The sequence below is a fragment of the Cryptomeria japonica genome, chromosome 6, assembly GCF_030272615.1.
Source record: "Cryptomeria japonica chromosome 6, Sugi_1.0, whole genome shotgun sequence".
Lineage (NCBI taxonomy): Eukaryota > Viridiplantae > Streptophyta > Pinopsida > Cupressales > Cupressaceae > Cryptomeria > Cryptomeria japonica.
In genome coordinates, this window is record NC_081410.1 from 500,108,735 (window position 1) to 500,122,193 (window position 13,459).

General features: G+C 35.3%; 1 protein-coding gene across 1 annotated transcript; it reads right to left on the bottom strand.

Annotated features, from left to right (window-relative positions):
* Window positions 1–1,137: 1,137 nt before the first annotated feature.
* On the bottom strand, window positions 1,138–6,283 carry LOC131052780 (protein NRT1/ PTR FAMILY 4.5). Its single transcript, XM_057987400.2, has 6 exons — window positions 6,133–6,283; window positions 5,936–6,047; window positions 5,281–5,498; window positions 3,153–3,593; window positions 2,457–2,581; window positions 1,138–2,269 (listed from the first exon to the last, which is right to left on the bottom strand). Exons 1-6 carry the CDS (start codon window positions 6,133–6,135, stop codon window positions 1,402–1,404), a joined length of 1,767 nt encoding a protein of 588 aa, XP_057843383.2. The 5' UTR covers window positions 6,136–6,283; the 3' UTR covers window positions 1,138–1,401.
* Window positions 6,284–13,459: the final 7,176 nt, after the last annotated feature.

The window sequence follows — 13,459 nt, forward strand, 5'->3', positions numbered from 1 at the left end:
GGTTTTGTTCGTCTTATTTTTGGTTGCTTACTTTGCTAACCCTATTGAGGTGGGGGCTTCTTCTATTAAGGTGGAGATAAGCTTTGCAGTTGAGGTGGGGATTAGTTGTAAGGGGGCTTTTGTGATCATTTCCTTGATGGTTATGAGAGTCATTCTAAATCCCATGGTGATGGTTTGGGGAGTTAATCAACACCCTAAGTTGCAGCTCTTCTTTAGTTTTTTGGTTGCTTGGAAGGAGGAGTTGTTGTCCTTATTTCAAGGTTATGGGAGCCTTTTCAAAACCCATTCACCTAGGTGTTTTCTTTATACTATGTCTCTATTTTACTAGGTCTTAAGGTTATGGGAGCCTTGCTAAAACCCATGGTTCAGATAGGGAAGCTTTATAAAACCCCTTGTTTATGTATCTTTGATTTCTCGTGTGATGGCTTCAAACTTTTAGGTGTCTCAGCCAGCTCTTTGGTACATATTTTCTAATGTTTGGCTAATGGTAGGTGGTTGTTAGTTTTGTTTTATTTTTTTGTAGTGTTCTATTTTTGGGTTCTGGATCCCTGCAAACTCCATGTACATGGTCTTGGGTCCCTTCGAAACCTACTGTAAGGGGTTTTGAGTCCCCTCAAAATATGTTTTTCCTTTAATAAAAAACATCCATTGTCTCATTAATCCTAAATGGTTTAACCTTAACACTAAGAACTTCAGTACATGGATTATGAATCCTTATAAATTATTAATTCAAATTCAATGGCAGATTTTTTCCATGTATTATCACTTTCAAAACAATAGTATAATCTACTTGATATTTTATAGTATGTTATATCAAAGATATTACAATACACTATCTATATTGATTTTTAAGGTCAAATTTCAGCATCACATTCTAAGCTTTGACTTGTTTAGGTGATTTATCTAAAATAACACTAGTTTCTTCAATAGAATATATCTATTAGTATTATTCTAAATAGACAATCCAAACAAACCATAACTTAAAATATGCTATTTAAGCCAAACTGATTTTTAATGTGTGTTTAAAACTGTTTACAAAGATGTGTAGATAAGACAACCATGAAACCATTTGATTCTATCTGATATTTTAGTTGCCCCTTCAAGCCATACATAAAGAATAAAGTAAAGAACTTAACAAAGCATGAATCATGGTTTCTACATTAAAAATATAATTATGAATACATTAAGAAATGAACTAGTACAATGCCATGATTTACATGCTTGATATAGAGCACTAGTAAAATTCTAACAGGACAACAGATGGCCATTTCCTACCAGATGGGTTATGGGTATTATACATTTAAGTGATCTTGCATGATTTTCCAGCCTTATTCTAGAACATAAATGTACTTGATCATATCTAACAGATAGTCATAATTAATGAACATATTCATGTCAAGCCTACACACGATCCTTGTCTTCCTGGATACCAGCTACTTGCTTTTTCTTGTACCAATTTGCCCAGAAGAGATAGTTGAAAAAGTTGAGCATGCTGAGAATAGCAAGCAACCAGTAAAACAAATTAAGATGGTTGCGGTTTAGATTGTTACCCCTTAGCCAACCATGGCTGCTTGTGATGTTTCGAGTTGCAGCATTCACAATGTTAACTAAAACACTGCTGAGAAAGAAGCCCAGAGACAAAGATGTATAGGAAAATGCAGTGGCCATGGACCTCATTCTCACAGGAGCTTCACTGTAGAAGAACTCCATCAGCCCCACCACAGTGAAAAGATCTGCAACTCCAAACACAAAATCTTGAAATCCCAACCAGAAGACACTAATTGGAAGGGGATTGAACAATGCATCTAGCATTCCATGTTCTTTTGCTACATTTTTTCTCTTCACCTCCACCAAGCCACTAATAGCCATTGATATAGTAGACAATACTAATCCAACTCCAATTCTTTGCAAGTGGGTAATTCCTGCTTCATGTCCAGTGAATTTTCTTGCAAATGGAACAAAGAGTCTGTCATAGATTGGAGTGAGAATGACTAGAAATGCAAGAGGAATGATTGCTAAAGAAGCTGCAGGGATTTGAAAATGTTTCCCCATACTTCTATCCATTGTCAAACCTTGAGCCACTGAAAATGTCTGCAATTGTGCTAAATTTGTGCTTATCAGGATTGTGCATGCAAAAATGGGCATCATTCGGATTATAACTTTGGTTTCTTCTACTTGGGTCACACTGCATAAACGCCACCCGTTAGGCTCCATGTTGTTCTCAAGTTGGAAAGAACCTTCTGTTGATATTGCTGCTTTGTCCAGGATTCTAGACAAGTTTTCAAACAAACAATTGCAATTAGTAATTTTGTTCTGTTTTAATGTTTACATAAAGTGCTTTTGATAGGTAATGCAATGATCAATTCATAAGTAGTCTATGACTTAGATTATGGATTACATACATATATGCAATGATTAATTCATAAATACTATATGACTTCTTAGAGATTACATACCTGAACTGATTTGTATGTAGAAGTTTCTCGGTATTGATATTGACTGCCTTATCATGTATCTCATATAGATCACAAGGATTCTCTGGTGTGCTGAGCTTTCGGTTGCGGAATGCAGCTACAAACACCTACCATAATGCAGGAGCAAGTTTCATATGCTAGATCTTTCTTACATTATAAGACTATGCCATTGTTCAAAATATAATTCAAAAGTTAATGTCTAGTTTAAAACCTACACAATTTGGTAGTTATTGTTTCAATTGTAATTTAATATTTAATCTTAAATTTAAAAGAGTGTTCATTGTTAGTGGGACGTGTCTGGATGGATAATATCATAGTACGAAACGACACACTCTAAGTTTTGATTTGGTTAGGTGGTTCATCTGAAATCACACTCTCCTTTTCAATAGGATCTACCTATTAGTGTTATTCAAGCTGATTCATCTAAACAAGTGAAAGCTTAGAGTGTATTGTGATTTTAGATGAGCCACCTAAACAAATCAAAGCTTATAATGTGTTTTTGATAAGATAAAAAGAGTTTTGAAAGGACCCAAAACCTTAAAAAAAGAAAAAGAAAAAATGTGAAATACAAGAAACATTGAAAAAACAACGACGAAACGACAAACAACAAAAAGTTGTTGTTTCAGCTGAAACTACACAAGTCATACATAATTCTATAACCAAAATTCAAAATCATACCTGTAAAATGCGAATTAGAGGGCCCCCTTCTGGAATTCTGATGCGATAAGTTTTCCTTCCAGCCACCATGCTAATGATAGCAAGGGAAACTGCTCCTACACAGAAGCCAAAACCTGCATCCCATCCACTGTTGTTCATCACCCATACCACAGCTGTGACTCCAATAGATGATCCTGCAGTGATGCTGAAGAAAAGCATGTTGAAGTAAGTTGATATTTTTCTCCTCTCTTTTGGGTCTTTCTCATCGAATTGGTCTGCTCCAAATGCTGGCAGAGCACCCTTCACACCTCCATTTCCAATAGCTATCAAATACAGACCTATGAATAGCATTGCAGTTTTTGCTCCACTCACTTTCACGCACACAGAAGTTGGACCAAGTAGATTGCAGGGGGGAGGCTTTAAAGACCCAAAGTGCGCTTGTGTTAACAATATTATGTATCCCTGTAAATCATTGTTTACAAGAATTTAGTAATAAAAATAAGGTGAGATCCTTCAACTTTAAGAGAGCAAATTCAATCAATCAGATGACAACTTGGTAATGGCAAAGGAACAAATTTGTTTATGAGTTCAAATATAGGTTTAGTTTGACAAAGTTATTCAAATATATATTTAAATGAGGGGTCATAGTAATGGATACAAATTATGAGGGTGATTATATATATTTTAATTATGTCATTTATCAAGATATAAATTTCTTAGAGGTGCAATAAATAAGAGATGAAATCAGTCTTGGATAAATTTGATCGAATGGACACTCTTGAGTCTTTAGTTCTAAGTTTTTTTAATAGAGGAATCTAATCTATTAAGGAGTCCAACCTAGTTGAAACACACCTCTATATGATTTAAATCTTATGGATGACATAATCAAAACATATATTATCACTCAAATATTATAATATCATGAGGAGCATATATTCAATTTAGAAATCATGGCAAAGGTTATAATTGATGAGGATGCTTATATGTTTCTTGATTATGTCATCTATGAAGATAGAAATCTCTTGAAGGCACAATAAATAAGATATAGGGCCAGCTTTGGGCAAATTTTATGGAATGCATACTCTTGAGTCTTTAGTTCTATGTTGTTTTAGTAGAGGAATCTAACATACTAGGAGTCAAACCTAGTTGAATCACATCTGGATATGATTTAAATCTTATGGAATGACATAATGAAAACATATATCATCACCCAAATTTTTGTTCATCAAAAAATTCTTTAAAATACTTGTGTCATTAAATAAACTATTCTAAAGCAACAAGCTAAAATTATATCAAATTAAAAAGTACAATAACATTGAACATAATGATTATTTGAATTGTCATAAAATAAGATCAACCTAATCAATCTTTAGCTTCTATCTAGATGAGAATATCATAGTGTCTTATCTTGTTTAGAATCACATAAAATATAGTTTTTTTAAATGATTATAATTTTTTAATTTCAATAAATGATAAGTTGAAAAATTTAATATTAAATTAAACTAATGATATGTTATAATTTTATAATTACTTTAAAAAAAAAATATTTCAGCTATATTTAATTAAATATATATATATATATACTGCATATTTTAATTGGGTTAATCCCTATCTTTGAGAGATCTCCAAATCATTTAATTCAATGATCAAATAGTCAATAACAATTTAACACTTTCTCAATAAAGTGGGTTTAAACAACACACTCTAAAACTTTGATTTGTTTAGATGGTTCATCTTAAATCACACTTATAAGTTCGTTCTACTAGGGGAAGAGCACTAGGTAGTAGCAGTTATAGTACCAACAACTGTTCACACCTTGTGCACCCAACCCCCAAATACTAAAATTAAAGAAACCTCACCCACTTTAGTCCCAGTAGTTAACATTTTTGGATCATAATAGACACAAATTTGTGAATGAGTATTGACAATTTTAAGTGCATGGTTATTGGGCTATACCCAGAAGCTAGAACAATAGCTAGAAGCAGTTAAATACTTTTTAGAATCTGTGAGTACATAAAGTAACGACTACTAATACGCTTCCCGTAAAAAAAACTATAATTTCAGATGAACCCTCTAAACAAATTGAAAAATTAGAATAAAATTCTTTCATACACAAAATTTGTATTAAAAAAAAGAACAAGACACTTACAGCAAGCTCTATGAAAGCAGAAACGATTGTTGTCCTGAATCTGTCAACATAAGAGTCAGAAATGAGTCCTCCCAGCAGAGATAACAGCAGTGCAGTCCCCACAAAATTGGTTAGTGTGGTAGCTGATTCAGAGATCTCCATGTGCATAACGCCATTGAAATATGTAACAAGGTTTACATTAATGGCAAAAAAGGCTAGCATGTCAAATAACTGCATCACTGCAAATCCGCAAAACACACTCATACTTTATCATCATCATTGTTAAGAAAACAGAGCAGAAATAGAATAATAAAAAATTAATTATAGTAAATTAAATGAATTACGTAGTTTATTAAAATGGGTTATATTTATAAGAAAAACAGATTCTACTATTTTTAACGATTGGGGCAATTAAAAAAAAATAAAATTCTTTCAAAGTTTTTATCAAATTCATAGTTGAAATTGAAGAGTCACAAGAACATAAGACGTGAAAAGTTAAAAGAACTGAAAGGTTGTCATCAATTGAACTTCACAACTGAACAATCGATCTCTGAAATATTAGCTTTTTCAAGAAGAACTGAAAGATTGTGTCTATTGGACTTCACAAGTGAACAATCATAATCATAGATCTACAGAATATGAGTTGTCTTTTGACAAGATGAAATGAACAAGTTACCATAAACAAAGAAGGTGGAGTGAATTCCTCCATGGATATCCTTGCGAGCAGGTTTTCCTTCACAGGTCACAAACCCCTCTAACTCATTCGGATCTGGTTTCTTAGACTCAGCCTGCAAATCCTTAGACTCCATTAGTATAAACTCTCACCTATAATTGATAGTTCTCTAAATGTTCAACAAATTGAAAGAAACTTACCATCTTGGTTTGTAGAAGCAACTGCAAATCTGCTGCTCCCCACTCAAAGAGTCTATGGAATTCTTGTTGCTTGGAGGATTTATAGACAACTGTAGAATTTTGTTCACAATTAGTGAAACTTACAACTTGCAAACAAGTCAAATAGTAAGAATATCATTTTCATTGTTAAATTTTTAATGGTAATTTGACGTCTGCAGGAGTCTTTCATAAGAGTGTGAGTTAATCACAGAAGATTTACTCAAGAGTTCAAGCCACACGTTACAGTCTGTCTTCACCTACTCAGATGAGGTTCTTAATGATCTTAGGTGAGGATGGAAATCCTGCAACTTCAACCAATATCACATTTATTGTAAGGTACATCAAATTTGGAAAGAGTCGTGGAGGCAGCTTTAAATGTTTTTCGGTTCAAAAGTATAAGGTTTTAAATCTTAGGAGATGGTACAGATGAATTGTAATTAGATATTTAATCAGTTTAGATATATGTGTTTGGGTTTGGAATATAGAATTGAAATAAATTTAATTGGATATTTACTTTGAAATTTGATAATGGAAATTTGTTATGAAAAATTTAATTCATCAATGCGGAGGAATCTTAGGGTTGGGCCTATTCATATGAAGATTTTATTTTTGATAAATTATGTGGGGTTATCTTTGGGTCAACTATGCATGTGTAACCTTGATCTCCATGGGTGTGAATCTAAACTGATGTATAAACTTGAACTATATCTCATAAATTTGAATTGACAAGATGTGGATTGCTATAAATTGTTTGCCCTGATTTATAATATCTAAGTTGTTGTAAGGACTGATACTCTTTAGGAACACCTTTAGGAATATGTTGAATTACAAATTTCACATTCTCCTCCATTAGACCCCTAGTTGGCTAACCTTAGGACTCTAAATGAAAATTTTGAAGGCAACAAGCAAGAGTATAAAGGAGCTGGGAGATGTCATAAGTAAATAAGGTAGAATATATTCTCCTTTAAACTCTTTGACTGAGATTTTCTTTTTCACATTCCAACCTAATTTAAAATAGATGAAAATGCCCTTAAATAGAAGAAACAACACTTGCTACATCAACTCTCAATGACTAGTAGGATGTTGCTAATGGGATAAAGTTAAATTTGAATTTTAAAAGTCTAGGGTTCAAAATTACAAGTGTGAAAATGATTTGTGTCAAGTTTCCACCCATGGATCTAATGTAGAATGATAATAATGAAAATATAGGAATCAATAATAGGTAATAAATGATTAACAACACACAAGATCATTCCAATTGTAGACTTATTCTTGTGTTTAAGACACTCTAATCAAAGTAGGCCATCAAGGAATTTGGTGCTCTTTCATGCTAATTCCTTCAGAGTGGTAATTTGCTTGCTTCTAAGTGGAGCTCAGTTAAGTCCGAGTTTGTATGCCGACCAAAGAAAGAGGGAGGCCTTGGTCTTCATTCAACGATTTTGAATGGGCAAGTCCCAATAGCCAAATTATATTGGCATTGGTGTACAAGTCAGGATCAAGTTTGGGCTCAAATTCTATCAGATAAGTATTTAAGTAGGGTTAACATTTTAGATGTTCCTCGTTGTCGTTTGGAGGGAAAGATATCTATGATTTGGTATACTCTGAAGACTGGGGGTCATCTTATTAAACAGAGGCTTTTTTGGATTTGTAATAAGGGCTCAACAACTCTTTTTTGGCTTGATTCATGGGATGGTAATCCTCCAATCCTTTCCATGTATCTGCACTTACAACTCATTTGTGATAGTTGGCTAGAATATGGTGGCGAATTATAAGACTATTCATGATGCAGGAGCATCCCCGGTTCTTGGCAATCTTGCATCAACCAAATATATTTCCTTTCTGTTTTGCTTTTTGTTTTGCAGTTTCAACATTTTATTCTACATTTTCAGGAAGTGGCTCATCGGATCTTGAGGAGTTGGATTTTTGCTTGAGGACTTGATCATCTACCTTATTCCCAAACCGCATAGCATTTGGATCATTTTCTGGCAAGTTATTGGTACTGGTTTTCGAGACAGTTTTCTGGTACTGGTTGCCTAGATCTATTTGCATTTGTAATCTACGAGAATCTACCAGATCCCTTTTGTAGCTTGCAGAGCCCTGAACGTTGATTTCGGTGTTCCTTGGCGTGTGGTCGACCTTCCCTTTGGTCTACACTTCATCCTTTGGATTTTTCGGAGGAATTTCTTTGGTAGAGGCCAACCTTGTTGTTTTTACACATTAGGTCTTATTCTTTGACATTTGATCATTTTGGGCTGACCGAATCCCCTTGTATCATATAAATCATTGCAATTGAGCATTAGAATGTAGAGTAGTAAGGATGTAGAACATAGAAGATAGATCTGAAGATTTGAGGTCCCGGTTGTTACCTGTTCCGTAATTAAGCATGTTTTAGCAAGAGCCGGCTTTTGTAACCCGGTTGTTACCGGTTGATTGTAAACAATTTTCATGATATAATTCATTCAGTTTTGCATTGCCTCCATCATATCCTTATGTTTCCATTGCATTTACTCTTGGTGACCAGTCCAGATTGATCTCTTTGAGGTCCCTCCCAACTGGTGACTGCACCAAGTGGTATCAGAGAGATCTATCATTCCAGAGATTGTGTTGTCCTGAGCAATTTTGTTGTAGGGTGGCGGGTTGTGGATCCGACCCGCAGCTACAGAGGACTGGCATGAAGATGGTGCAAAGAGGAAATAGGAATGGTGGAGTGCATGGAAATGCAAACCCTGCTGTGATAGAAATGTTGGGAGGAATTGCAGCCCGGTTGGAAGCCATTGAGACATCCCAGAGAAGAGGCCAACATATTGAAGATGTGAGTGAAGATAAAGGAGAAGAAGCCCTGACAGAACAAGTAAACCCACTGGCAATTGATTCAGATGAAGAAAGGTTTTTGAGGGTTTTGAGTAGGGCAAATACTAAACTACATTTTACCCCACTGGAATATGATGGAAAGTTGGATTTAGATGAATTTATGGATTGGATCTCAGAGATGGAGAAATATTTTGATTTTGAGAACACCATGGAAGAAAAAAAGGTGAAATATGCCTGTACCTGATTGAAAGGTCATGCATCTCTTTGGTGGGAGAATTTGTAGGTCGATAGATCTAGATAAGAGGTAAAGAGAAGATCAAGACATGGGATCGGATGGTTGCTAAGTTGAAATCAAAATTTATGTCAACTGATTATCAAGTGAATCTGTTCTGGAAGTTGCAAAATTTGAGGCAGACAGAATCTAGTGTGAAGGAGTACACCGAAGCATTTTACAAGTTGAATATCAGATCTAGACATGTTGATGATGAAGTTGAACAAGTTGCAATATATTTGAATGGATTGCGGATTTCTATACACGATGAACTCAATTTGATCAAATTGTAGAGTGTTGAAGAAGCTTACTAGTATGCCCTGAAAGCAGAAGAGAAGCTGAACAAAAGACATGAGCAGAGATAAGGAGGTAGAGGTGGAAGGTTTTCTGGAGGAAGATTTCAAGGAGGAAGAGGATATACCAGAGGTAGAGGAACCTGCACAAATCAGAACAAGGACAAGGAAATAAGCAAAGAAGGTAATTCATACCGGAAAGATGATAGAAATTTCTACCAGAGGAGAGAACCAGATGGCTATCGGAATGAGAATTTTGGAAAAGATGACAGAAGACAAGACAAGAGAGTGTTTAGAGGAACTTTCTATAAGTGTGGAGGAGAAGGACATTGTGCTTTCAAATGTAAGAAGACAGAGAATACCAGAAGAACAACAATGGTGGAAGAAAGCCCCATTGGATCATCTAATAAACCGGAAGATGGAGAACTGTTGATGATGAGGAGAGCTTTGTGTCATAATGAGGAGATGAAGAGCCCTTGCAGAGGAAGAATTTGTTCAAGACCAGATGTAGGGTATTCAGTAAGTGTTGTAAAGTTGTTATTGATAGTGGTAGTTTGGATAATCTTGTTTCAAAAGAGATGGTGAATAAGTTGAATTTATAAAGATTGAAACACCCTAAGCCTTATCATATATCATGGATTCAGGATGATCATAAGTTGTTGGTAAGTGAGAAATGTTTGGTGAAATTAAAAATTGGGAATTATCATGACGAAGTCTTGTGTGATATTATGCCTATGGATATTTGTCACATTTTGTTGGGTAGACCTTGACAGTTTGATAGATAGGCAATACATGATGGGAGAAAGAATACATACACTAATGTGGCCAATGGAATGAAGCAAACCTTGTTGCCCTTGGAGGAGCCTTTGAAGAGTGAAGTCTGTACGAATGCTAAAATATGTTTGGTGGATGGAATGAGACATGAGAATGTGTGTTTTACTTAGTTCCTAACAAGACCGAGAATCCAGAGCATGAAGAAGAACAATCAGAAGAGATAAAAGAGTTGCTGACAGAGTATGAAGACATCATTTCAGATAATGTGCCTGATGGATTACCGCCTATGAGAAGTATCAATCATTGCATGGACCTGATTCCTAAAGCTAGTTTGCCTAACAAAGCTGCACACCGGATGACATCGACAAAGAATGAAGAGTTGAATAGACAAGTGTAGGAGTTGTTGAAGAAAGGTTTGATTAGAGAAAGTATGAGTCCTTGTGTAGTACCAACAATATTAGCACCTAAGAAGAATGAAGAATGGAGGATGTGTACCGATTACAAAGCAACAAACAAGATGACAGTGAAATCCAGTTTCCTTTTTCTAGGATGGATGACATAATGGACTGTTTGAGTGGAGCCGAATACTTTACAAAGATAGACTTGAAGAGTGGATATCATTAGATCAAAATCAAAGAAGGAGATGAGTGGAAGACATCATTCAAGACAAATGAAGGACTGTATGAGTTGTTGGTGATGCCTTTTGGATTAACTAATGCACCAAGTACTTTCATGAGGCTGATGAATGAGATATTGTAGAAATTCTTGGGTAAGTTTGTTATTGTATATTTGGATGACATTTTGATTTTCAGTAAGACAAAAGAGGAGAAGTTGTTGCATTTAAGACAAGTTTTACAGAGGTTGAGAGAAGAAAAGTTGCTGATAAATCTTAAGAAGTGTACTTTCATGAAGGAAGAATCAATATATTTGGGATTTGTGATATCGAAGGATGGTATGAAGATGGACCCTGAGAAAGTAAAAGCAATTGTTGAATGACCTACACCAGAAATCATTGGAGAGGTAAGATCATTTCATGGATTGGCTAGTTTCTACCAGAAGTTTATTAGAAATTTCATTTCAGTTTCTAACCCTATGACTGAGACAATGAGAAAAGATAGGAAGGAATTCAAGTGGACCACCTGAGCAAAAAAAAGTTTTGAACTGTTGAAATAAAAAGTGATTGAGCAACCTATGTTAGATTTACCGGATTTCAACAAAGTATTTCAAGTGGATTGTGATGCAAGTGAAACAACAATAGGAGCAGTCTTGAGTCAGGAAGGGAGAGTAGTAGCTTATTTCAGTGAGAAATTGAATGATGCCCAAAGGAGATATTTAGTGTATGATCAAGAATTTTATGCCATAGTTCAAACCTTGAAGAAGTGGAGACATTACCTATTTCCTAAGGAGTTTGTGTTGTATATAGATCATCAAGCTTTGCAGTATTTGAATAGTCAGAGTAAGTTGAATTAGAGACATATGAGATGGATAGAATTTTTGCAGAGTTACACCTTTGTGTTGAAGCATAGAAGTGGGAAATCTAACAAATTTGTTGATGCATTGAGTAGAAGGAGGAGTTTGCTGACAGAGATGAGAGTGACAGTATTAGGATTTGAGGAGTTGAAGACCTTGTTTGATGATTCTCTGAATCGACGACTGTACCAATTCAGAATTTAGGATAGGTTGTTGTTTGTAGATGGAAGGACTCCCATGAATGGTCACCATGTGGGTCGAAGGGGGCTTGCCAAGAGTTAGCTCAGATTCTTGCTTCTCAAGAGTGCAATTCATTTTTAGGGAAGGATATTTTGGCTTGGGGTAGGGATTCGATTGGTAAGTACTCTGTGGTTGTGGGATTCTTGGAGCTTAATAGGTAGTTGTTTGGGATTATAGGGGTTCCTTAGTGGAAATAGGTGTGGAACAAATTTTCTTGGTCCAAATGTAATTTTTTTATGTGGTCGGTGGTTGAAAATAGATATCTTACGTGGGATAATTTGTGCAAGAAAGGATTCTATGGACCTTGAATGTGTGTCTTGTCCTATAAGAGTGAATATTGTATTCCTTGTCTTTTCTTTCAGTGTTCTTTCTCTAGGGAGATTTGGCACCTCTAGTGGGGAGTTTGGAATTAGGCTTCCTGGCATGTCTTCTCATTGGCTGAGTTTTGGGACTGTTGAGGTAAGACGCTAGTTAGGACTTCTTATTTTAAGGTTTCTTGGGTTCTTGGATCCACTTTCATTATTTGGCATACTTGGTTGGAAAGGAATCAACAGATAATTCAGGATGCTAGAATGGTTATTCAACATTTGTGGTGGAAAATTATTCATACTCTTCATGAGACTATCTTGACAAAGTTTGATCTTGTTGGAGGTGTGGACCCTAGATATGTTGATATTTACAATCAGTTCAATTTTCCTGTTTAGGGAGATCACCCTTTTCTTGGGTTGGGATGCAAGAAAGTTAAGAGGTAGGTGCATACATCCTATGCGGAAGATTGATCATGTGGGTTGATGGCTCCCTCCTATACAAAAAGTTTTGAAGATAAATATTGATGGTTCTTCTAGGGGTAATCCAAGTCATGCTACTATTGGTGGTGTAGGGCAAGATAGCTCTGGTGTTGTTCTAGTTACCTTTTCAATTTATAAAGGATTTGATACAAATAATTACATGGAGGCTCTCACCATTTTGTATGCTATGGAGAGAGTTTGTGTTCTTGGTTGGAAAAAGATTATTTGTAAATTTGATTCACAAGTGGTAGCAAGTTTCCTAAATGAGCATTGACTGGTTGATGTTAATGGGCACTTAGCTCTAGTTATTAAACAATATCTAAGGTTGTGTAGCTCTTCAGAATTTGTTACTTTTACTCATATTCCTAGGGTTTGGAATAGTGTAGTTGATTGTCTGGCCAAATGGGATCTTGATTGAATGTAGGGTTGGAATATTATGGGTAGGAGACAATTATCTTTGGAATTGTCTCACAAGCTGGAGTAGTTAGTTGATGAAGATATGGTTATGTAATGTTTTGTTCTTTGCTAGGCTGTTGGCCCTGTCAAGAGATTAGGTGAATTTTTTTTGAAAGATTCAGACAATCTATTGAATAGAAAAAAAAGGTTGGAAAAAAGCCTAGCTGGATGAAAAAGAAGGTGAAAAGGTTGAACACATGTGAAAA

Coding starts and splice junctions, on each gene's coding strand:
- LOC131052780 (XM_057987400.2), bottom strand. Junction 3,594..5,280: donor CTGCTTTCATAGAGCTTGCT/GTAAGTGTCTTG, acceptor AATGATTTACAG/GGATACATAATATTGTTAAC. Junction 2,582..3,152: donor CTCTAATTCGCATTTTACAG/GTATGATTTTGA, acceptor GCATTATGGTAG/GTGTTTGTAGCTGCATTCCG.